Source organism: Amborella trichopoda, chromosome 6 (genome assembly GCF_054954075.1).
Source record: "Amborella trichopoda isolate Santa Cruz 75 chromosome 6, AtrichopodaSantaCruz75HAP2 v2.0, whole genome shotgun sequence".
Taxonomy (NCBI): Eukaryota; Viridiplantae; Streptophyta; class Magnoliopsida; order Amborellales; family Amborellaceae; genus Amborella; species Amborella trichopoda.
The window spans coordinates 42,622,345-42,645,047 of record NC_142341.1 but is presented as its reverse complement, the minus strand read 5'-3'; the positions used below and the strand labels follow the sequence as shown (position 1 = coordinate 42,645,047).

Genomic DNA, 22,703 nt, shown 5'->3' with positions numbered 1-22,703 from the left:
TCTCTCTCATCTGTCTAGCAAGGCACCATCGCCTATCTCTCTTGTGGATATTCTCTCTCCTATGTTGGTTTTATTGCTAGTTTTCCTAATGAACAATCTGGGTCACCAATCTGATTTTCTTTATCATTATAATAATTATTATCAGAAAAATGATCCTATAGGACCCTCCCCCACTCATGTGTAGAACCCTAAAAGATCACTATTAAATTTGACACGGATCTATATAAAAGTCAAGTCGCACACTCATGTGATAATTTTTTCTAGAGATCGGTGCCAATTTTAATGGTAATCCTTTGGATCATACAAACATGGGTGGGAGAAGGTCCTATACGATCATTACTCTTATTATCATCATCATTATCATTATTATTATTACTACTAACTACAATTACTAGAACTGTTTTTTTTCTTATATTTCTCCTCAATAAAAAAAGTTTTAAGATTAAAATGTTCATTTTTGTCTCTCTTCCCTTATAGTAACACTCTCTTTCTCTTTTTACCAGTTGTCTCACTTTCTCTCTCTACCTCTCTCTGTCTACCCGCCCCCTCTCTTTCTCTCTTACCTACCATCTTTCTTTCTCTCTCTACCCACCCTCTCTCTTTCTCCTTCTATCCACCATTGCTCTCTTTTTCTGTTGGGTGGCCGAGCACGCCTTGAAGAGGGCTGAGAATGTGAAAAGCCCGCACCAAGTGCTGCTCCACCGTTGCACCCATCTAGCACCTGCACCAACTGCTGCTCCGCCATTGTTCCTGCGTATGCCCCATTGGTGTAGGTGATGGTGGAAGACAGAGCATATATAGGAGAATGGGGCATCCGTTATTAGGGTAGGACGGTGAAATTGAAAGTTGTCGTTTGAGCGGGGGGCATCGCAGGAGGAATTCAAGACAAAATTAGCAGGCAAGATTTGCTCTTCTTCGTTCATGCAGAAATGCTAAAATTGTTGTCTTCGTGGGAAAAATAGAGAGAGAATGTGTGTATGTGTGAGAAGGAGTTTCATTCCATAGATCTTCATTTCCCATTGAGAGAGACGATGGGTTTGTTTCATTCTGCTGAGACAATGGATTTCTTTTCTAGTGAGGGCGGGTGGAGAGAGAGAAATAGTGGGTAGAGAGAGGGAGAGAGAGAGAGAGGGCGTGTAAAGAGGTGGAGAGGAAGTGAGAGAGATGGTGGGTAGAGAGAGAAAGAAAGTGTTGTCGTAGGGGAAGAGAGGGGAAAATGAGTTTTAGTTTTAAACTTTTTGCCTGGGGTAAATACAATAATAAAAGTATGGGGTAGGATGTCAACAAATATCTATAATGTTCCTTAAAATGGAAATAAGAATACTCAAATTTTTGAACATTACTGCACAATGGCATAAAATATGGAGCTTATTTTTAGGAAAATTATAAATACCTCTCTTCCCCCCACCCCCCCAATTTAAACTTTCTACACATTTTACTCTCAATACTTTTTATATTATACCCTAAACCTCAACACTATTTTTTTTATTATATTTATCCCCTTCCAATCAAATAATCAGTGACCTCCGAGGCAAAAATGCCTTTTTTTTCTCTCTCTACTCCTTTTTATTCATTCACGTGCTCATATTTATCTCTCTCTCTCTACCCACTCTCTCATTCTCTCTACCCGTCCCCTCTTTCTCATTCTCTCTCTTCCTGCCCTCTCTCTCATTCTCTGTATGTTTCTTTTTCTCTCTACTGCCCTCTCTCTCTCTTCACGCCCCTCTCTCATTATTTCTCTATTTTTCTCCCTCTCATAAAATAAGGGGCTTCCGGCACACTTGGTGCCTGACAGGAATTTTGTTTTGCGGTTCGACACAAAAAAATGCTAGACCGCAAAAGAATTCTGGCCCAATACCAAGTGTGCCAAACCACAAAACAACAAATTCCGATTCAGCACCAAATGTGCCAGACCACAAAAAAACAAATTCCAGTTCGGCACTAAATGTGGGAGACCACATTTTCGAGCCCCTTATTCTATGAGAGAGAGGGAGAAACATAGAGAGAGATAGAAAGAGAGAGAATGGGAGAGAGGGAGAAATATAGAGAGAATGAGAAATAGGGTGGGTAGAGAGAGAATGGGGAGAGAATGAAAGATAGGGTGGGTAGAGAGAAAGGGAGTGAGAAGGCGGGTAGAGGAGAGGAGAGAGAGAAAAATAAGGGCATGTGATTGGATGTTTGAAAAGGGGAAAAGAGAGATAAAAAAGGCATTTTTGTCCCAAAGATCATTGACTATTTGACTGGAGGATAAATATAAGAAAAAATATTGTTGAGGTTTAGAGTATAATTTTCTTATTGTTTTTTAATCCAAAAAATATTTTGCATTTGTACATAAATTTCCCAATTTTTAACAATATAGTTATTGAACACTAGCAAGAAGTTTGGTCCGCTCCAAGACCTGTACTGACCCGACTTATTTGAAAGAGTTATGCGAAATGCTGTAATTCAGTAACAAAGTTACTCAAAAGAAAAAACCTCCATTTCCCTGGCTCCTAATAAAAAATAATGTAAGAGGACCACATGGTCAAGAATGAGCAGTATCTAAAACTCGACTTCAACAATAAAGGAAATATTCTAAGCCTCCTCACCCAAGGAATAAAATAAAGATTGAACCCCTTAGAAAGGAAAGAAGTGGATTCACCTTCCCTTTATTCATCTCTCTTCTCTTTCTATGGACTATGTAAAGAGCATGTGTGCATGCAGGCATGCTATGCCTCTCCACTATGAGTTTGCATGCACAGTGTCTTGCTATTGTACATGTTACTGTGTGTTTTTGGCCAAGAAAGATGGCTGAGTGGCTGGAAATGGTGAAGGGGGAGCGCCATCTCTTCCCTTTTTCCGATGATCCCTCGGTGATGAAACAAATACTGTCAACCCATGCACCTGATGGACAAGAGATCGACGTTAAAACCCTCGTGCTCCTGATCGACGACATCCTGAAACAAGCTACCGTTGCGACAGTCGGGGTTGGTTCCGTTATTATTTCTCAGATCAGCTCTCCCTTGTCTCCATAACCTCAATTATCATCATCAATAACAATAACTTTTCAACCCAACATAAGATTGGATGTGTGTGTTGGGTGATAATCTGCATGAGCTTGCACTATATTGTTATCATAGTGGGCCACTGCACCCAAGCAATTCCATAGTTTTATTGATTTTTGAGTGATTTACAAATGGACCCTAAAATTTTTTCAAGATATGAAATATTTTATTTATAAGCAGAAATTACAAAGAAAGCCGGTCAACCTGTTTTTTTATTTGTTTATTATTATTATTATTATTATTAATGTGCCCTTTTTTTTTCTATATATATATATATATATACTTTATGAATGTGTATTTATAGCTTCCTATGTGAATGTATACTCACTATACGAATGTCGTGTTTGTAGCTTTCTCTCATAAATGTAGAGGCAGTGGAGGTTAAGGCTCACAACTCAGGAATGATGGGAGTGCAAGAAGCCTTAGCACACACCATCCACAAGATTGCATGCCAGGTACTCTCATATCTCTCAAAATCCCATGGGATGCTTAACTATGAATAGAAGTTAAAAGTAGAGGGCTCTAGCGCATTCTAGAACCCTAGATGAACATATGTCCATACCCGATAACATATTTTGCGTAGATTTCAGCAATGGGCCTCATAAATGTAGATTTTGGTCAAATTTGGGTCATATGTCCATACCTGAGATCATATTTTGGGTCGATTTCAGTATTGGGCCTCATAAAAATGTAGATTTTGGTCAAAATTGGGCATAAACCGCTGATAACAATAGTAATAATAATAACAACAATAATAATAATTTTATTTATAATAATAATAATAATAATAATAATAATAATTATTATTATTATTATTATTATTATAAATAAAATTATTATTGTTATTATTTGTGTTATTGTTGTTGTTCTTGTTGTTAGTTATATTAGGGTATTCATACATATGAGTATTTTCTTAAGAGTAATGAACTTATGGGACCCTCCTACACCTATGTGTATAGGGCGCCAAAGGATCACCATTAAATTTGGCACAGATCTCTAGAAAAGTTATCACATGGGTATGGGATTTGACTTTTCTAGATATATGAGCCAAATTTAATGGTGATCCTTTGGGGTCCTACACACATGAGTGTAGGAGGGACTCACACGGTCATTTCTCTTTTCTTAATGTACTCAACATTTTTTGATACTTGATACCCTTATCCCACCATGCATTATTTTTTTTTATTTAAAGGTATTTTAGGTAATTAATTAATAGTAACATTGAAATTCTTGACAGCAAGAAAGATATTTTAACTATAGTGGATGATGATATTATCGTGACATCACCCACATGGAGCAATGATTGGTTAGTAACTACTAATAAATACAATTAGTTTCTTATAAAAGTATTTATTATGTCCCTCTTAATGACCAAAAATACCTTTACTCAAAAAATTTTGTATTATGAAACAACGGTATATGAGTGTATAAAAAAGTTAAGTACATTAAGAAAATATTTTTATGTATGATTACCCTAACATAACCAATAATAATTATAATAATGGTGATGATAAAAATAATACTAGCAGTAGTAGTAATAATAACAAAAGAAAGGAAGCAATGAAGTGTGAATACAATGGACATTCAAATCATAGGATACGTGCACAAATAAATGATCCATTTGTTTTAGTGTTAACTTAAGTGACTTTTTGAACAGATCATGTCTGTCATACATTTCATAGGAAGATTGAGATCCAATGGGATCAGAACTGCAATTCGCTCCAATGGAACCATCAAAACTTCCCGCATATGCATATATTTATAATTGCATTCAAGCATGCACATATGAATACATGCATGCATACATACACACATGCATACATATAAAAGTTGGCAAACATTCATCTGCCCTTTATTAAGCTTTGAAAAGATCATCAGTATCATTCATTTCATTGGAAGCTTAGACCATAAATTTACAGGTATCGTGCGAGTGCTCAAGAGATGGGGATGCACATGCAACTGCATTGACATTGTTTAACTCACTAAGCAATTATTCATGGGAAGCAAAGGTGGTCTTAGTAATAGCTGCATTTGCTTTGAGCTATGGAGAATTCTGGCTCATTGCACAATTGTCCATTATAAATCCTCTTGCCAAATCAATTTTGTTGGTTAAGAAATTTTCAGACATACACGAACACGCCGAGACATCGGAGCCACGATTTGAGGCTCTCGTTTCCTTGGTTAAGGCGATGCTTGATGTGACCAAATGCATCATAGAGTTTAAGGATTTGCCTGAGGAGTATATCAACTCTTATACTCTGGCAAGGACTTTGGCCATGATGCACATTCCTTCTGCGGTGTATTGGATCATAAGAAGTGCGGTGGCCTGCGCAGCGCATATCATTGGCCTGATAGGGAGGGGACAGAAGTAAGTGCAAAACCCATGTTAGTGTCCTAATGTCTTGCTAAACTTCATTGAGTACAATTAATTTATGATGAGAATGCCCCTATTAATGAATCATGCAAAAGTCTAAATAAAAGTTCATATTTCACTCTCTTTCCACTCTTTAAGCCTACCTTCTATTCATATTCATTTTCTCTCTGAAACTATAAATGGTTTGTTGGTTTCTCTCTCTAATCATGTGAATAAGTATGTTAGTTTCTCACTAAAAGCATGAATAAATTTGTTGGTTTTTCTATTTAAAAATATAAATGGGTTTGTCAGTTTCTCTCTCTTTCTTTACCATTTTTTCTCTCTCTATTAGATCCCAAACCCCATTATTTTTTCTAGAGAGAGAAACTATCTCAATTACAATTTTAGAGAGTTCTAAATATGAATGGGAATGTAAGCTTAGAGAGATAAAAAAATGAGAAAAAGATAGAAATTAGCGCATTTTCATCATAAATAAAATTGAAAAGTAACTTGGGGTCAATGAGAGAAAAAAGTCGGTTGGGTTAATGGGTGAGAAAAACTTTTTAATATGGGGCATTATGAGGAGAACATCCAATGGGGGAGGGGGTTTAATAATTTTCGCTTAATTTATTGGTTATCCATGGTTCTTGATAGTAACTAAAACTGATATCTCGACTTAAAATGTTTGTTTACTGGCTTGGCAACCTTATTGCTATCAATAATGCGTTAAAAGAATTTTTGATTTTATAGGCAATGAGTGGACAAAAAATGTTTGTTTACTGGCTTGGCAACCTTATTGCTATCAATAATGCGTTAAAAGAATTTTTGATTTTATGGGCAATGAGAGGACGTGTATGTTCATCTCTCTTTCTCTCACACATATAGACACACACAATAATGTGTTAAAGGACTTGTGATTTTATGTGTAAATTAGTGGTCATGTATGTTCATCTCTCTCTCTCTCAACTTAATCCACTCGGTTTAGTTATGGAGTTTCGACTGTGGAGACTTTGGAACTATGGAGCTTGGCACATACGGCCAACAACATTTATGGTCATCTGACAAAGCAATTGAAGCACTGCCACCAGCATGTAGGTCAGTATTAAGTTCAATGAACAAGGTAATGTCTAATTTGCTTTTTGGCTTACAATGTGAACACTGATCAGGGACAAGAAAATAGCATTTAAGTTAAAACATTGTCATCACAATGTATATTTACTTTTAAATGTGATTGATCTAATTTCAGAATGACAAAGGGGCCAAAAAGATGAACCTATATGAGGCTTGCGAAGCCAACAAACTTATCTGAGACTCAAATCCGAGTCTCAGTGAGTCAATCTTAGCTACACCGATTCCTGTTGAGTCGAAATTTCTGAATCATGATCACCATCCTCATCTAGGTTGCCTTAACTAGGCAATTCATCTAACAACTAATCTCTCTTATAACTATATCAAATATAAGACTAATTAAAGAGAATTACAGATGAAAGGGGAAATTTGGAAGCATATCATTCCCTCGCAAATCTTTTCGACACAAACCACACGGACAACCAAAAGATCCTCCACGCCTTGTTTTGTGCAAGGGACGAGTTACCCCTTCGGGATCGCACCTCACAAACAAAGGTTTGGTTGAATCAATATTTGTTTTTTTGGTTCTTGGGTTAGAGTTTATTTCATTAAATTGATCTCAATAATGCCATATACAAACTGCACCCTTTACTAAATATGATTTTTAGGTCGTTAGTTTAGTTTCAATGATCATAGTGAAACATATTTGATGAGCAAGCACCAAAATTCAATACAGGTAGGTGTGGATGTGTTGAGAGAGAAGTTGGTGATTATCTCTCTCTCAGACCTGGAGATAGCCCATGATGAAGTACAAGTTCTCATGAACATTTACAAGGACACAGACCGCAGCAAGTTAGAGAGGCCTTATGAGGTAGTTTGGGTCCCTATAGTGGATAGAACAGCTCCATGGAATGAAGCAAACGAGAACACATTCAATCGTTTGGCAGCCGAAATGCCTTGGTATTCGCTGCATCACCCTTCTTTACTCGAACCAGTGGTGTGGAGATATATTAAGGAAGCATGGCATTTTGAGAAGAATCCATCGCTAGTGGTCTTAGACAACCAAGGAAGGGTTGTGTGCCCTAATGCACTCCACATGATATTGATTTGGGGAGCAACAGCTTACCCTTTCTCATCTACTAGAGAGGAGTCTCTTTGGAAGGAAGAGACATGGAGATTGGAGTTTTTAGTGATGATATTGATCCCTTAATACTGTCATGGGTAAGAACCTCTATATTTTCTAGTGGTAAACTTTCTTTGGGAAATTAGGGCAAATTTTGGAATAATGCATAATGCATATTTTTAGGAAAGTATTTTTTTTATTTTTATTTTAACTCATGCTATAAATATTTGTCCCACTTATTTTTAACACAAATAGGATAATACAACTTGTTTTTAACTTTCATACAAGTATCAACATTTTCCTAGGAGTTTTGATGTACATTTCAGATTGAATCTTTTCATATCTTTGAGAAAAATCCTCGTTTGTGTGTGTGTTTTTGTGTTTGTGCATGTGTGAATCAACTATCAGATAAGTAGACTCCCACTGGAATTCCAGGATTTGCTAACTATTTATATAACTACAGGTGAAGGAACCAAGAATTATTTGCTTGTATGGTGGCGAGGACATCGAATGGATTCGGGCATTCACCACTTCAACAAAACGCATCATACAAGAAACTCGTGTCCCGATCGAAATGGTGTATGTGGGCAGCAGCAATCCAAGAAAAAGGATAAGGAAAATAATCAGTACGATAATCCAGGAGAACCTCAGTGTATATTGGTCAGACAACAAGATAGCTTACTTTTGGGTACGCATACAGAGTATGTGGCACTCCAAGAGGCATCATGGTAGTACCATCGAGAATGATCCCATAGTCCAAGAAATCATGTCCATGCTTAGCTTCGATGGGAATGGGGACGGTTGGGCCCTTATGAGTACAGGCTCTACAGACATGGTGAAGACTCCAGGAAAGAAATTAATGGAATGTTTATCACATTTCGATACATGGAGGGCTAATGTTACAGGCGTGGACGCTTTCGTTCCAGCTCTCCGAGATGCTCTTTTGCAACACCATAAAGCAGAGCACTGTACTCACCTTGTTCTTCCTGACACCACTGGTCCTGTCCAAGAGAAGGTGGTTTGCACAGAGTGTGGGAAACAAATGGAGAAGTATGTTCTCTATCGTTGTTGCATGGACTAGGGAACTCATGGAATGGAATTAATAATACTTAGGTTTGTGTGTTTATTTTTCACTATGATTGTGGTGGCATTGGGATAAGGTTCGGATAATGCTGATTATGATGGTATTTTCAGTATTGTTTTTTCATGTATAACCATTAGTTGTTGCATTTTCTATTTTTTTCTGGTTAGAAATTATATTTGACCTTGGTACTAATAGCAACTTACTCAATCATCAGAATATCTTTGATAAACTTTGAATCTTTTTTGTTTTTTTTGGAGGAGTCATTGTTAGATTGGATTTTAGGTTCATGGTGTGAAGTTAAGAACTAGTACAATTTGGGGAGGACAGAAAGTTAGATTGAATATATGGTATATGAAAAGTATTTGTATTAACGTTACTGTACATTGCAAGAATTCCTATAAAGTCCTGTCTTTACCCTTGTAGGGATACTTCCTGCCGCTACCCGTCCTAGGGCGGCTGGCGGGTCCCCGGAGAAGCTACCTCTTGTTTAGGAGGGCATGCGGTTCAAGACCGGGGATCCGGCTCAGATCAAACAGAGCAGAGAAGAGTCGAAAGAAACCCTAGATCTCTCCAGGACTTTAAAATAAAGAAGGGCTCAACCAAAAATAGGTCGGGGTACCCAACACACCACCTAGACAGTGATCGTAGGTCACTTTTGAAAACAAATATTTGAAAGAATGGAGAATAATGAATTTAAAAATAAATAACCAATAAAAAAAAATATGAAAAAGATTGAGGTTACTTAGAATGGAAAGCCAATAAATCGAAGCAAGGCTTTAAAAAACGTTGATCTGGATTGGAATCGTCCGAACTGGATAAAAAATCGTTACAGCAGATGCTGTTCCTGTCATATATTGGCAACCGGCCAACTCACCCCTTGAACCGACGGCTCTCTAATAGAACCGGTCGATCATGTTAGAACATATCTAGTTTTTTTTTTGGAGAGGTGATGGCCCAATCGGAGCCATTGATCTCAATGCAATCACACATGGTTTGTGTGGTCCATCAGGCCCACTGAACCCCACACACCTGAATATGGCCATTGGATATTAATGAGGGGGTTACGGGAATTACTAAGGGCCACTTTGGATGTATCCAAAATTAAAATATTTATGGATTGAAATATAAAAATCTTGTGAAATAGATTTGACCCGTTTCGTCAACCACAAGATTTCCGCATATATTTAGATTGAAATAAAAAAAATCTGTAGTATTAAGAGATACGATTAAGAAAAAATTCGGATGAAAATGTGGCCTTCTTTCACCCGTTCAAAACGGCAGCCTTCTCTCTCCTATGCCCTCTCCTCCCCCTCCCTGTAACCCAAAGCTCTCTAGAAACGCAACATCAACTGAGAAACTTTCTCTCTCTACTAGTTCTCTCGTCCTTTGGCCTTCTCCCTTTCCCTGTTTCTCTCTCTAGATTTGGATGATGGTGAAACCTTTTCCTTGTTTCTCTGTCTAGATTTGGATGATGCTGAAGCCTTTGACAATCACAAAGCTTTTGCCCCTCTGTCGCTAGGTTTGTAGAGATTCAATGGGATTGCAGAGAATTGGCTGGTTGCTCCACCGTGTAAGAACAAAACTTCATAGTTCTCTGGTATTTTCAAGATCTAATTCCGCTGTTTGACTAATGGAGAAGAAATCCTTACCTCTATGGCTCATCTCCATTGCACTCATGCCCGAGTTTCCGCATATATAGAACTCAAATTGGGCCTTCTTCAGAACATTGGAGGGAAGAGTTGCAGGCTCTGCAGCGAAGTTGAAGACCCTTTCTTTCTTGTGGGGTTTGGAAAGCTCAAGTGGGGTAGAGAGAGAAGATGGGGAAATGACAATGCAGGTTATGGAAAGGGCTTTCTGGGTTTTCGCATAGGAACAACCATTGAAAGAGTAGGAAGATCTTTTAGAGAGAGAAAGAGTGCTGAGATATTGGGTGGGTTTTTGGAGGAGGAGAGAGTGAGGGGTGGTGAGTGACGCCATTGTTGCCTCCTAGAGACTTAGAGAGAGAGAGTCGTAGAGATAGCACAGAGAGAATGGGTGTTGGATTAACACTGTGACTTTCACTGTGTGTGAAGGAAAGAGGCGAGAGAAAGTGGTGTGAGAGGGAGGATCTTGTCTCGAGAGTGGGAGAAAGATAATGCAGCCTTTGCTGCAAGGCCTGCAACTCTTCCCCCCAATTCTCTGCAACCGCTTTCTTCTTCTGCTTCAATTTCCCTCACTTCTTTTTCTCTTTCTACCAAAAAAGAACTCTGGACCCGTCTCTTGTCTTGGAAAATCATCAGTAGTAGAAGATGGGGTAGGCGGTTTTTTTCGACATATCAATGAAATTAGACATCCAAACAATTTACCAACATAATAAAATAAGAATAATGTTTTACAATTGAGGTAGAAAAAACTTAGCATTTTTTTTTTACATCCAAACTAGCCCTAAGGGATTTGATGACCCATTTAAAAGAATATACATATTTTTCATTTTTTTTATAATTCATGCGTCAATAAGGATTTTGGATTGGTCAAGGTCGGTCAAAAGTGGATTAGGGGCTACTAGTCTAGGGTTTAGGCCTATTTTAGAAACTTTCACCAATAGGTTTAGCCAATTACGTATATTTTGAGGGGTGATTATCCTAAGTAAGCAGGCTAACTAGTGGGCCAAGCTAATTTAGCCAGGTTTTAAGGTTCTATGAGAGTGTTCAGGGTTGACTAAGGTGTGATGAGGAATAATTAACTAGGAGTTTGGTTAATCATGGGACCTAATGGGTTGTATGGAGTATGGGACTGTAGTGTATTATAGGTATGGTCCTTAGTACAATTTATGCTAGGAAAGGGATCTTGGCGGTAGTATTATCGAGCTCCATGGTGAGGTCTTTAACTCTATTCTCACTAAAAGGATAGGGGCCCAAATCCCCATTGACTTACCACTTTTTTCGAAAATGGGGTTGGGGCTGTGGTGGTCGCACCACTTGTGCCCCAGCTAAGGTCAAGGTTTCCATTTAAAAAACCACAAAATGATTTCAAAAAAGGATAGGGGCTCATCATCCCCATTTAATTACCCCGCATCAGGATGGGTTATGGATGTCAAAGAAATCCCTTAGCTAGATTGTTAGAAACTGTATTTTTGTATATTTGGGCCTTAGGCACCCATGGAAGATTATTTTAGAACACTGCAGAGACCTCTATTAAATTGATTAATAAAGAATATACAAGACCCCATATAAATATATGGCTAGTAACAGTTCTAAATAAACAGTATAGACACCAACATTTATTGATAATTACTAACTAATCTTGTCTGGACACCTAGTCTTATCAAGAGATATATACCCATATAAATACATATCTATACTGATATGTATCGATAATGACGTATATCAATACTAACACGAGATATTTATATTCATACTGATATGTATCAATAATGATGTATATCAATATTAACATGGGATATCTATACATTAACACTCCCCTCAAACTCAAGATACTTTGACACAAAGTAGTCAAGAAACTTTGACACAAAGTAGCTGGAGTTTGAATAATACTAAGTTGCCAAAAACGAGTAGAGCTCCTTTGAGTAGTGATTTTAAAATTGCTTAGATTGCTTGAACAACACGCACATATTGCAATGGTGGATCAACGAGACTCAGGAACAGACGATCTTAAGAACATCCGGGATCGAGTAACGAAAAATTCGATCAACAGTAGATAATCAGGCATTCGAAACATCCAGGATGGAGTAACGAAAAAACTCGATCATCACACAGGATGGAGTAACAAAAAACTCCATCATCCAATAGGATTGAGTAATGAAAAACTCAATCATTAAATATGACCAAGTAACAGAAAGTTGATCATCAACTAGGATCGAAAAATTCAATCATCGGGCATGAGGCACTTGGAAGAGCCAATAGAAATAAAAAAAAAATCCAAAACCTTTGAAACACTGCCATCTTTAGTTAGCACAGATCCAAGCAACTTGCTCCCATGAGGATTGAGAGCTTCCCGCAATAGTGCTCCTCAAATTGCCCCGAATGGCTAATGCATGGCTTATCTTGAGCATATCACTACAGATCTCTCCATACTACAATCTCTGGTGCGTTGCAACTCTCTCTCTCTCTCTCTCTATCTCTCTCTCTCTCTCTCTCTCTCTCTCTCTCTCTCTATTGCAATCCCAGCAGGAGGCAATCACACAGCAGGCAGCAGCATGAATTTTGGGTCTCGATCTCATTTCAAGCTTGAGTGCTGAGCTGTGCAATGTGAAGAGTTCAAATCAACTTGTATGCTCTCTAATTTATTAACAAAAAAATAACATAAAATAAAAAAAACCTTTTACTCTTTCTCTACAATCCCAAAAAAAACAACCTTTTACTCTCTCCACAATCTCTCTCTACAACTCATGCCTCACTAATGCCCTAAGCTATAACCCGCAACCACATCACCAGACTCACAACTCTCTCTGAAAGACCACCTGATGCCTTCTATTTTTGGAGAGATGTGTTCCAAGCGTACAACCTTTTACTCTCTCCACAATCTTTCTCTCTACAACTCATGCATCACTAATGCCCTAAGCTATAACCCGCAACAACATCACCAGACTCACATCTCTCTCTGAAAGACCACTTGATGCCTTCTATATTTGGAGAGATGTGTTCCAAGCGTGCAAACGGCATGGACTAGAGAAAACGACATCGACTAGAGGAAGATGCTTTGAAATAAGGGGGTAGATTTTCGAAAGACACGTCCATGAAATGGTAAAGGGTACTGAAATTTTCGGAACGAATATGAGGCAATGACTCGACAACATCAGAGAAGGTGCCGCAGACTCGACAACATCAGAGAGGGTACCGCAGCTGTTAGACAGAGAGTCGCAATCAAATTGAGGGCTTCACTGATCAGAAAAACTTGAAACTAATCAGAGAAACTAGAAAGAAAGGTTAGACAGAGAGTAGCAATCAGATTGAGAGCTTCACCGATTAGAGAAACTGGAATCAGAGAAATTAGAAACAAAGGCTCGATGCTTGAGAGACGAAAAACCAAATCATGAACATTGCTCTGATGCCATGTTAGAAACTATATTTCTGTATATTTGGGCCTTAGGGCCTCATGGAGGATTATTTCAGAATACTGCAAATAACTATTTTAAATTGATTAACAAAGAATTTATAAGACCTCATATAAATATACGGCTAGTAACAGTTCTAGAAAGACACCAGCAGTTATTGATAATTACTAACTAATCCTTCCTAGACACCTAATCTTAACAAGAGATATGTACCCATACAGATATATATTTATACTGCTATGTATCCGTAATGATGTATATCAATACTAACACGAGATATACATATCCATAATGATATGTATCAGTAATGATGTATATCAATACTAACATGAGATATCCATACATTAACACTCCCCTCAAACTCAAGATACTTTGACACAAAGTAGCTGGAGTTTGAATAATACTAAGTTACCAAAAATGAGTAGAGCTCCTTTGAGTAGTGATTTTAAAATTGCTCAGATTGCTTGAACAACACGCACATATTGCACTGGTGGATCAACGAGACTCAGGAACAGACGGCCTTAAAAACATTTGGGATCGAGTAACAAAAAATTTGATCAACAGTAGAGAATCAGGCATTCGAAACGTCCAGGATGGAGTAACGAAAAAACCCGATCATCACACAGGATGGAGTAACGAAAAACTCCATCATCCAATAGAATTGAGTAATGAAAAACCCAATCATTAAATATGACCAAGTAACGGAAAGTTGATCATCAACTAGGATCGCGAAATTCAATCACCAAACATGAGGCACTTGGAAGAGCCAATAGAAATCAAAAGAAAATCCAAAACCTTTGAAACACCGCCATCTTTAGCAAGCACAGATCTAAGCAACTTGCTCCCATGAGGATCGAGAGCTTCCCGCAATAGTGCTCCTCAGATGGCCTTGAATGGCTAATGCATGGCTTATGTAGAGCAGATCACAACAACTCTCTCTATACTGCAATCTCTGGGGCGTTGAAACTCTCTCTCTCTCTCTCTCTCTCTCTCTCTCTCTCTCTCTTTCACTCTCTCTATTGCAATCCCAGTAGGAGATCACACAGTAGGCAACAGCAAGAATTTTGGGTCTCGATCTTGTTTCAAGTCTGAGTGTTGAGCTTTGCAATGTGAAGAATTCAAATCCTACAAACTTGTAGGTTATCTAATTTATTAACAAAAAAATAACATAAAATAAAAAAAACGTTTTACCCTTTCTCTACAATCCCAAAAAAAAACAACCTTTTATTCTCTCCACAATCTCTCTCTCTACAACTCATGCCTCACTAATATCCTAAGCTATAACCCGCAACAACATCACCAGACTCACATCTCTCTCTAAAAGACCACCTGATGCCTTCTATTTTTGGAGAGATGTGTTCCAAGCATGCAAATGGCATGGACTAGAGGCAACGACATCGACTAAAAGAAGATGCTTTGGAATATGGGGGTAGATTTTCCAAAGACACCCATGAAATGGTAAAGGGTACTGAAATTTTCGAAACGAATATGAGGCAATGACTCGACAACATCAGAGAAGGTGTAGTAGACTCAACAACATCAGAGAGGGTGCCGCAGCTGTTAGACAGAGAGTCGCAATCAAATTGAGGGCTTCACCGATCAAAAAACCTTGAAACTGATCAGAGAAACTAGAAAGAAAGGTTAGACAGAGAGTCGCAATAAGATTGAGGGCTTCACCGATCAGAGAAACTGGAACCGATCAGAGAAATTGGAAACAAAGGCTCGATGCTTGAGAGACGAAATACCAAATCATGAACATTGCTCTGATACCATGTTAGAAACTGTATTTCTGTATATTTGGGCCTTATGGCCTCATGGGGGATTATTTCAGAATACTGCAAATAACTATATTAAATTGTTTATAAGACCCCATATAAATATACAGCTAGTAACAGTTCTGGAAAGACACCAACAGTTATTGATAATTACTAACTAATCTTTCCTAGACATCTAATCTTATCAAGAGATATATACCCATATAGATACATATTTATACTGATATGTATCCATAATGATGTATATCAATACTAACACGAGATATATATATCCATAATGATATGTATCAGTAATGATGTATATCAATACTAACATGAGATATCCATACGCTAACATAGAGTAGGATCTATAGGGTTTCCAACAGGATGTCATTTTAAAGAAAAGGACATTGATCAAAATGCACCTAAAACTGGATTATTTAATATTTATTTATGAGAATGTATATAATGAGACAATTTACCTTTTGTACAAGAAGGTCATAATTACTTATAACCATACGATGTGAAATCTGATAGCTTGGATTTGTCACAAAGTTAAACAAAAATTATTTTGAACTTTGAGATTGGTCACTAAAATAAATGCAGCCACTCAATTTCATATCGAATGGTCAAGATTAATTGTGGCCACCTTCTACCAAAGGTAAATGGTCTCATTACATAGTTTCCCTTTACAATTATGATTTGATGAATTTCAAAACAAATGCCCTTTGATGGGTTATTTGAAATTTTATCAAAAGAATGATAGGCTATTTGAAATTAGATAAAAAAATATATAAGAGAGATAAAATAGTTCAGTCTCCAAGTACAAATAAATAAATCCCCCCAAAACAAACCCACAAATTTTCTTTGATGTAAAAAGAAAAAATAGCATTTTTTATCCCTTGCATATTCTTAAAAAGGTACGGTTTGAGCCGAGGCTCCAAACAATCAAAGTAAAGCGCGCCTTCAAATAGTGTCAAAAAATGTGGTTTCAATACTGAAAATCTTTGTGATAGCCTTAAAATATATTTTCATCCTTAATTATAAAATTTAAAGCTTCAAAAATAGTGTAGATCGAGTAGATCTATGAAAACTTGAAATCTTGAAAATTGACAGTCCAAAAATGCATTACAAGATGCACTATTTTCAAAACTTGAAATCCATTGTTTTCTCATGTCCATGCATATTGATGTTGAGATGATCAATTTGAGGATATTTGGACATCAAAACAACCTCTTCTAATGAAATTTTTGAGGTGGGCTCTAATTTGATTGTTTAGAGCCTCGGCTCTATATAAACTTTTTCCTAACTCAAAATTGATGGACCTTTTTTGTTTTTTTGGTGATTCATGGCCCAAAGCATGTTGCAGCGAAACAGCAACGAAACAGCAAAGTAAGAGGAAAAAGGTGAGTGGACTGCAAAAGTGATGCGTACTCCTATTCCACCCTATCCACTCTTACTCTCCAAATGTAATTTTTTCTGGTCCCTAGTCTTTCTCCAAATGTAAGTTTGTCGTCACTAAATATCAATGACACATCGTATTCTCCTCCATTGGAGTATATACTGTCTATTTAACCCCTCTAAAAACCCCCACATAGGATTAGTTTTAAGACCCCAAAGTTGGGGGATATGACCTTTTTAAGACATAGATTAACCTTAATAAAAAACTCCTAATTGCACCCTCTAAGCACTTAGAAAAATAATATTTCAAGATTGAATAGACACGAGTGAGATCAACGTGTTAGAAAAAACAACTTTTAATTTTTTTACAAAAAATGAAATCATCTAGTGATGTTATCTAACATGGTTTCCAAAATTTCAGATTGAAAACACCCTCCCAATTAAATCATGTAACCGAGGGACTGTCAGTAAATTGTGCTCCTAAGGGGGCATAGTATTCGTGCTCAATATTAATTTTCTCAATAGGGATAAAGAAAGCCTTACCTCTAGACTTGACGACGAGGTTTATTAACATTCAAGAAACAAAGAAGGGTGTGGTTTGTATAAGGCTGAGGCTCTAAACAAACAAAGTAAGGCGCTCCTTCAAATAGTGCCAAAATGTGTTGTTTTATAATCCGAAATCTCTGTAATGGCCTAAAAACATTTTTTCAACTTCAATAATAAAATTTAAAGATTCAAAATTAGTGTATATCAAGCAGATCTATGAACACTTAAAAATCTTGAAAATTGCCTGTATAGATAAATACAATATGCATTATTTCCAAGACTCGAAACCTATTTTTTCTCATGTCCATGCATCTCAAGATCAAAATGACCGAATTGAGAGTTTTTCTGCATCAAAATAACATCTTCCAATGAATTTTTCGATATACACCTTAATTTGATTGTTTAGAGCCTCACCCTTATATGAAGTTTTTCCAAAGGGAAGTTCTGGTCCTCCCTCACAGCCTCTTCATCATTCACATATAGCCGTGCGTGAAATTGATATATATATATATATATATATATATATATATATATATATATATATCAATTTTCCCCTTTAGTTTTAGTTTGAACAATTGTTTCAGGAAGGTTGGACCGTACTTCTTCAATATGCGGTCCGAGGCATAAAATATCAATCTTAAAGGTGGATGCAAATAGATAGTCCATCTAAAAACAATAACCAAGCATCCAAATGTTTTTTAATATAATTATTATTTTTAATTTTTTAAATTTATTTAATGTTTTATATTCATGATCTCTATGTTAAATATTATATATTCTCTAAAAATTAAGATCAAATTATATTTAAAAAACATATTTATTTCCAGCCGCGCATGTCTACAGCGGACTGGCCGCATGCTAACCGCGTCCTTTCAGTTTTTACAAACGTGTACCATACTCGAGAAGTCAAAATCCTCAATGGACCATTTTTTAGCCGGCTAAGTGGACGCACTCGTTAGAAAAGAGAGGTTTTTGTGGACCCAATGATATATAATATGGACCATTCAAATACGCCTTAGAAGACTTGACTCACCCAAGTCTTTCCCCTTAAATTTCCAACTAAAAGCCAATAAATTATGTATTCTCCCATTCGGTCCTCATCTTCAACTCACATTTCCACACGTTTAATTTAAGTAATAAACCCCAAAATAAGGAAAATTAAGAAAATAAAAAACTAAAGTATGGTCAATGCCGGACCAAACCCAATCTCAGCCGTTCACAACGCAAAACAACGGCCGAGATGAATATGAGCTGTCCATAAAGAAACTTAAGTATTTACGTTGACTGCCAAGGTTTCCAAAAAGGACCATTCTACCCTGCCCATCCTACCCTTCTCCCCTGTTTCGGCTGGCCACGGCCGGGGCAGCTCGGGTTAGCGAAGCACTAAAAACGTAGGGCCGGGCTATTGCCAGTGCCAGTGCCAGCACACGTTAGCGCTAGGCCTGGCTTCCTGGGCTAAACCTACGGGGAAGTCTTGGCCCGGGCCTGAGCCCAGTCCATTGCCACCCTTTTTACATGATACCAAAAAAACAGGCATTTCAATCAACAGAGAAGTCCAATTCACCCATGAAAATGTTCCACGCACTGTCCGGATATTGTCCCTTACTGTTTTTCTACTTGTTATGAAGGGAGAGAAGATATCCCGTCAAATTATTTGTTTTTAACTCCATATATATACATATGCGAATTGCCTATATTGTTTAGCTTGAACTAAACTTAGAATCTGAGCAATCATCAATGGCGTCAGATTCTGTTGGTTTTAGAGTCCTAATTCTATTCATCTGCTGCAACTTGATTTTGGCCTCTCATGGCCTAAATTTTGATGAATTCAAAGTTCTCCAATCGATTAGATCAGAATTGGGACTGACCCATCTCTGGAAATCAACTGAAAATCCCTGTAAATGGCCCGGAATCACCTGCAAAAACTCACCTGAGCACCATGTAGTCTCTATGGTCTTGCCAAATCTTAGAATACATGGATCTCTTCCTGCTCAAATTGGACATTTACCAGAGCTCCGGCAACTCTCCCTTGCCGGAAATCAATTTTCCGGGGAGATTCCAGTGGAGATTTGCAGCCTAAAGAAGCTTGAGAGCCTTGACTTGAGGGGAAATCAGTTCTGCGGTGAAATTCCGAACGAAGTTTCTGGTCTGGTAAGGCTCAAACACTTGGATTTGAGGGGAAATCGATTTTCTGGTGATTTGATTTTCATGAAACCTCTCTTGAAACTGGAGAAAATACTCATTTCTGGTAACAAATTTTCTGGAAAAATCCCACACCAGTTGGGTTTGCTTAATCTCAAGGAGGTCAACTTCTCAGAAAACAATCTTGAGGGCCGGATTCCGAGTGGTTTGCCAGAGAACCCATCTGATTTTTCAGGTAATCCAAAACTTTGTGGATACCCTCTTCACAAACCATGCTTCTCTTCCATCTCTCACTTAAAACCCAAAAGAAATATTCCTCTCTTGAACCCATTTCCGAGTCGCTTCAGACTTGCAGAGACCAATTCAACACATTCAACCAACTCCACACATTCAACCAACTCAACCAATTCAAGGACAAACTCAACAGTCCCAGCCCCATCTCCTACCCCAAGCCCCCACAAAAAAAAGAAGAAAAACAGACCCCTTGGAGGCTGGATTCTAGGTTTCATAGTCGGGACCCTCGCTGGATTCATATCGGCTATCTTATTCACTCTCCTCGTGAGATTGATCATCTTATGCATTACGGGGGGGCCCAAACTCACAGGCCCTGTAATCTACAGTCCAAAATTAATAAAGAGAGTGCAGGATTTAGCATTTTTAGAAACACCTGATGGCCTCTCTTCTGCGGAGCTAATCGGAAGAGGTGGGTGTGGTGAAGTTTACAGAGCTGAACTTCCTGGAAGTGAAGGAAAGATGATCGCGATTAAAAAGATAATTCAACCCGCTTTCGAAGGACTGCCGGAAGAAGATAATAAGGTGTGCAGTAAGAGGATGAGGCAAATTAGAGCTGAACTAGAGACAGTTGGGCACATTAGGCACAGGAATTTGCTTCCTCTAATTGCTCATGTTGCTAGGATTGATTGCCACTACTTGGTGTATGAGTATATGAAGAATGGGAGCTTGCAAAAGGTTTTACAGGAGGCAGAAGAGGGGATTAGGGAGCTTGACTGGAAGACTAGGCACAGGATTGCATTGGGTGTGGCATCTGGACTTGAGTATTTGCATTTTCACCATAGACCTAAAATCATTCACAGGTATGTCATCAGATCTCTATGAGACCTGTCTCTGTCTTCGAGATTTTAGAGGACAATTTTTTGGGGTTTCCAAATATCAACAATTTTGTTTAGCTTTTTTGGTTGGGGAGATATTTTAAACAAATTAGCAGAAATGTTTTTAAAAATTTGACATCCAGCAAGGCCAAGGATAATTACCGAAATGGGTAATGAATGTTTTGGCCTTTTCTATTGAAAATCATAGTAAATTCTCATAAGATTTCTTTTCTCTCCTTTGGGTAATGTTATATGGTTGAAAGTTAAAATCTGTAATTTTTTATAGATGTTGAATGGTGGCTTTTGGTCCCAATGGTGTGACAGCCAATTTGGATGAAAGAGGACATTGATTAGAACATCAAAGTTTTTCCCTCACCCACCCAATTGGGAAAAGCAAGAAAATAGATCAAGGACACATAATTATATGCATTATAGGAAAATATACAGTAATACCTTTAAAATTGGCCCTTAGATATGACATTGTATGGCTGGGAGTGTGCCACTAACTGTGGCCAATGTCCAAGAAAATTTCCCAAGATCTTTGTGACACATCCTTAACCACCCTCTTGCCCGATAGGGGCGATTGTAATCTTTTTGTACCAAAAATAAATGGACTTATAAAATGCAGTTTTATTTTGAACTTTTCTTTAATTTTTTGTAGAAAATAACTTGTTGAGACTCATGCATTTACACAAGCCGCAAAATCTATGGTGTAATTTACAGAGACTTGAAGCCTGCTAACATACTGCTCGACGACGAAATGGAAGCAAGGATAGCCGATTTTGGCCTCGCAAGGACCATGCCAGACAATGCCAACACGCACATCACAACCTCCAATGTGGCCGGAACTGTTGGTTATATAGCGCCAGAGTACCACCAAACACTCAAATTCACAGACAGATGCGATATTTACAGCTTCGGGGTTGTGTTGGTAGTACTAGTGAGTGGGAGGCAACCATCCGATGAATTCTTTGCACAAACAGATGAGGTTGGGATGGTGAAATGGATAAGGAGCATGATGGGCTCGGATACCCCAAATCGGGCCATTGATCCCAAGCTTCTAGAGTGTGGATTTGAGAAGCAAATGTTGTTGGTTCTCAAGATTGCATGCTTTTGCACCGTTGATGATCCAAAGCAGAGGCCAGATAGTAAGGATGTTTTTGCCATGCTGTCTCAAATCCAACACTAGAGATATCTAGGCACCTCTTCCTTTGTTTGGATGTAGCAGTTTGTGTACTTCACTATAAGCATTTGCTTTGTCATAGTTTTCCTTATAACTGGGGTTTTCTTGTGTCATACATATGTAATTGTGAGCATTAGCAAGTTGGATTAATGTCTTATAGATGTGGGACAAAAGTCTCTCTCTCAAAGGTGCATGTATTTTAACAATAGGGGATTTGTGCATGTATTTTAACGATAGGGGATTAAAGAGGGTACTAATATGTCCCCTTTCCATCTCATATGCTCACTAGTAGTGGCTGCCATAATTTTCTAAAATTTTTGTTATGAGAGGATACTCTCTCTCTATCTCTCTCTCATCTCATCTGCTAATCCTAGAAAAATAGAAGTTTGTCGTAAGCAGTGTTAGGAAGTGCAAATCAGGCCAAGAAATTGGTCCCCCTGGCCCGAGCCGATCAATCGAACTGAATCCAAGTAACCCGGCTGATTAGTATTGAGTATTAAAAAAATTCAAATAAACAGGAAATGTATGTTTAAAATAAAATTAAGCAAAACACTTCAAAATGATTCAAAAAAAGTAGTAACAAAACAGATTTAAAAAATATCAACTTGTGATGGGGATATTTTTGAAATAATCTAAAAAAATGAAAAAAATGTAAACATAAGTATTTACGGCTAAAACATTTTTCAACCTTTGTCAAAAATGATAAAAAAAAACATTAAAAAAATATTTTCCAAATAAATTTCTTATTTTTTAAATTTTTACTATTCGTTTTAATTTTTTTAAATATCCTTTGGACACTAACTCGGACTCGGCAAAGGCTCAAACCCGAATAACTCGGCCAAG

General features: G+C 37.7%; 1 protein-coding gene and 1 non-coding gene across 2 annotated transcripts; both read left to right on the top strand.

Annotated features, from left to right (window-relative positions):
• Window positions 1-2,726: 2,726 nt before the first annotated feature.
• LOC18438685 (protein SIEVE ELEMENT OCCLUSION B) lies at window positions 2,727-8,825 on the top strand. The gene is made up of 7 exons (XR_016058578.1): window positions 2,727-2,966; window positions 3,395-3,499; window positions 4,964-5,412; window positions 6,383-6,492; window positions 6,881-7,020; window positions 7,202-7,686; window positions 8,052-8,825. It is a non-coding gene; the product is annotated as a protein SIEVE ELEMENT OCCLUSION B (transcript).
• Window positions 8,826-18,721: 9,896 nt separating this feature from the next.
• Window positions 18,722-22,137, top strand: SOBIR1 (Leucine-rich repeat protein kinase family protein). Its single transcript, XM_006848865.4, has 2 exons — window positions 18,722-20,662; window positions 21,401-22,137. The coding sequence occupies exons 1-2, from the start codon at window positions 19,164-19,166 to the stop codon at window positions 21,864-21,866; spliced, it is 1,965 nt and encodes a 654-aa protein (XP_006848928.2). The 5' UTR covers window positions 18,722-19,163; the 3' UTR covers window positions 21,867-22,137.
• The last annotated feature ends 566 nt before the right edge of the window (window positions 22,138-22,703 follow it).

Bases quoted from the DNA above. Each gene is read 5' to 3' on its own strand.
- SOBIR1 (XM_006848865.4), top strand. From the start codon at position 19,164: ATGGCGTCAGATTCTGTTGGTTTTAGAGTCCTAATTCTATTCATCTGC. The intron at 20,663-21,400 runs GTATGTCATCAG...TGTAATTTACAG, and splicing joins AGACCTAAAATCATTCACAG to AGACTTGAAGCCTGCTAACA.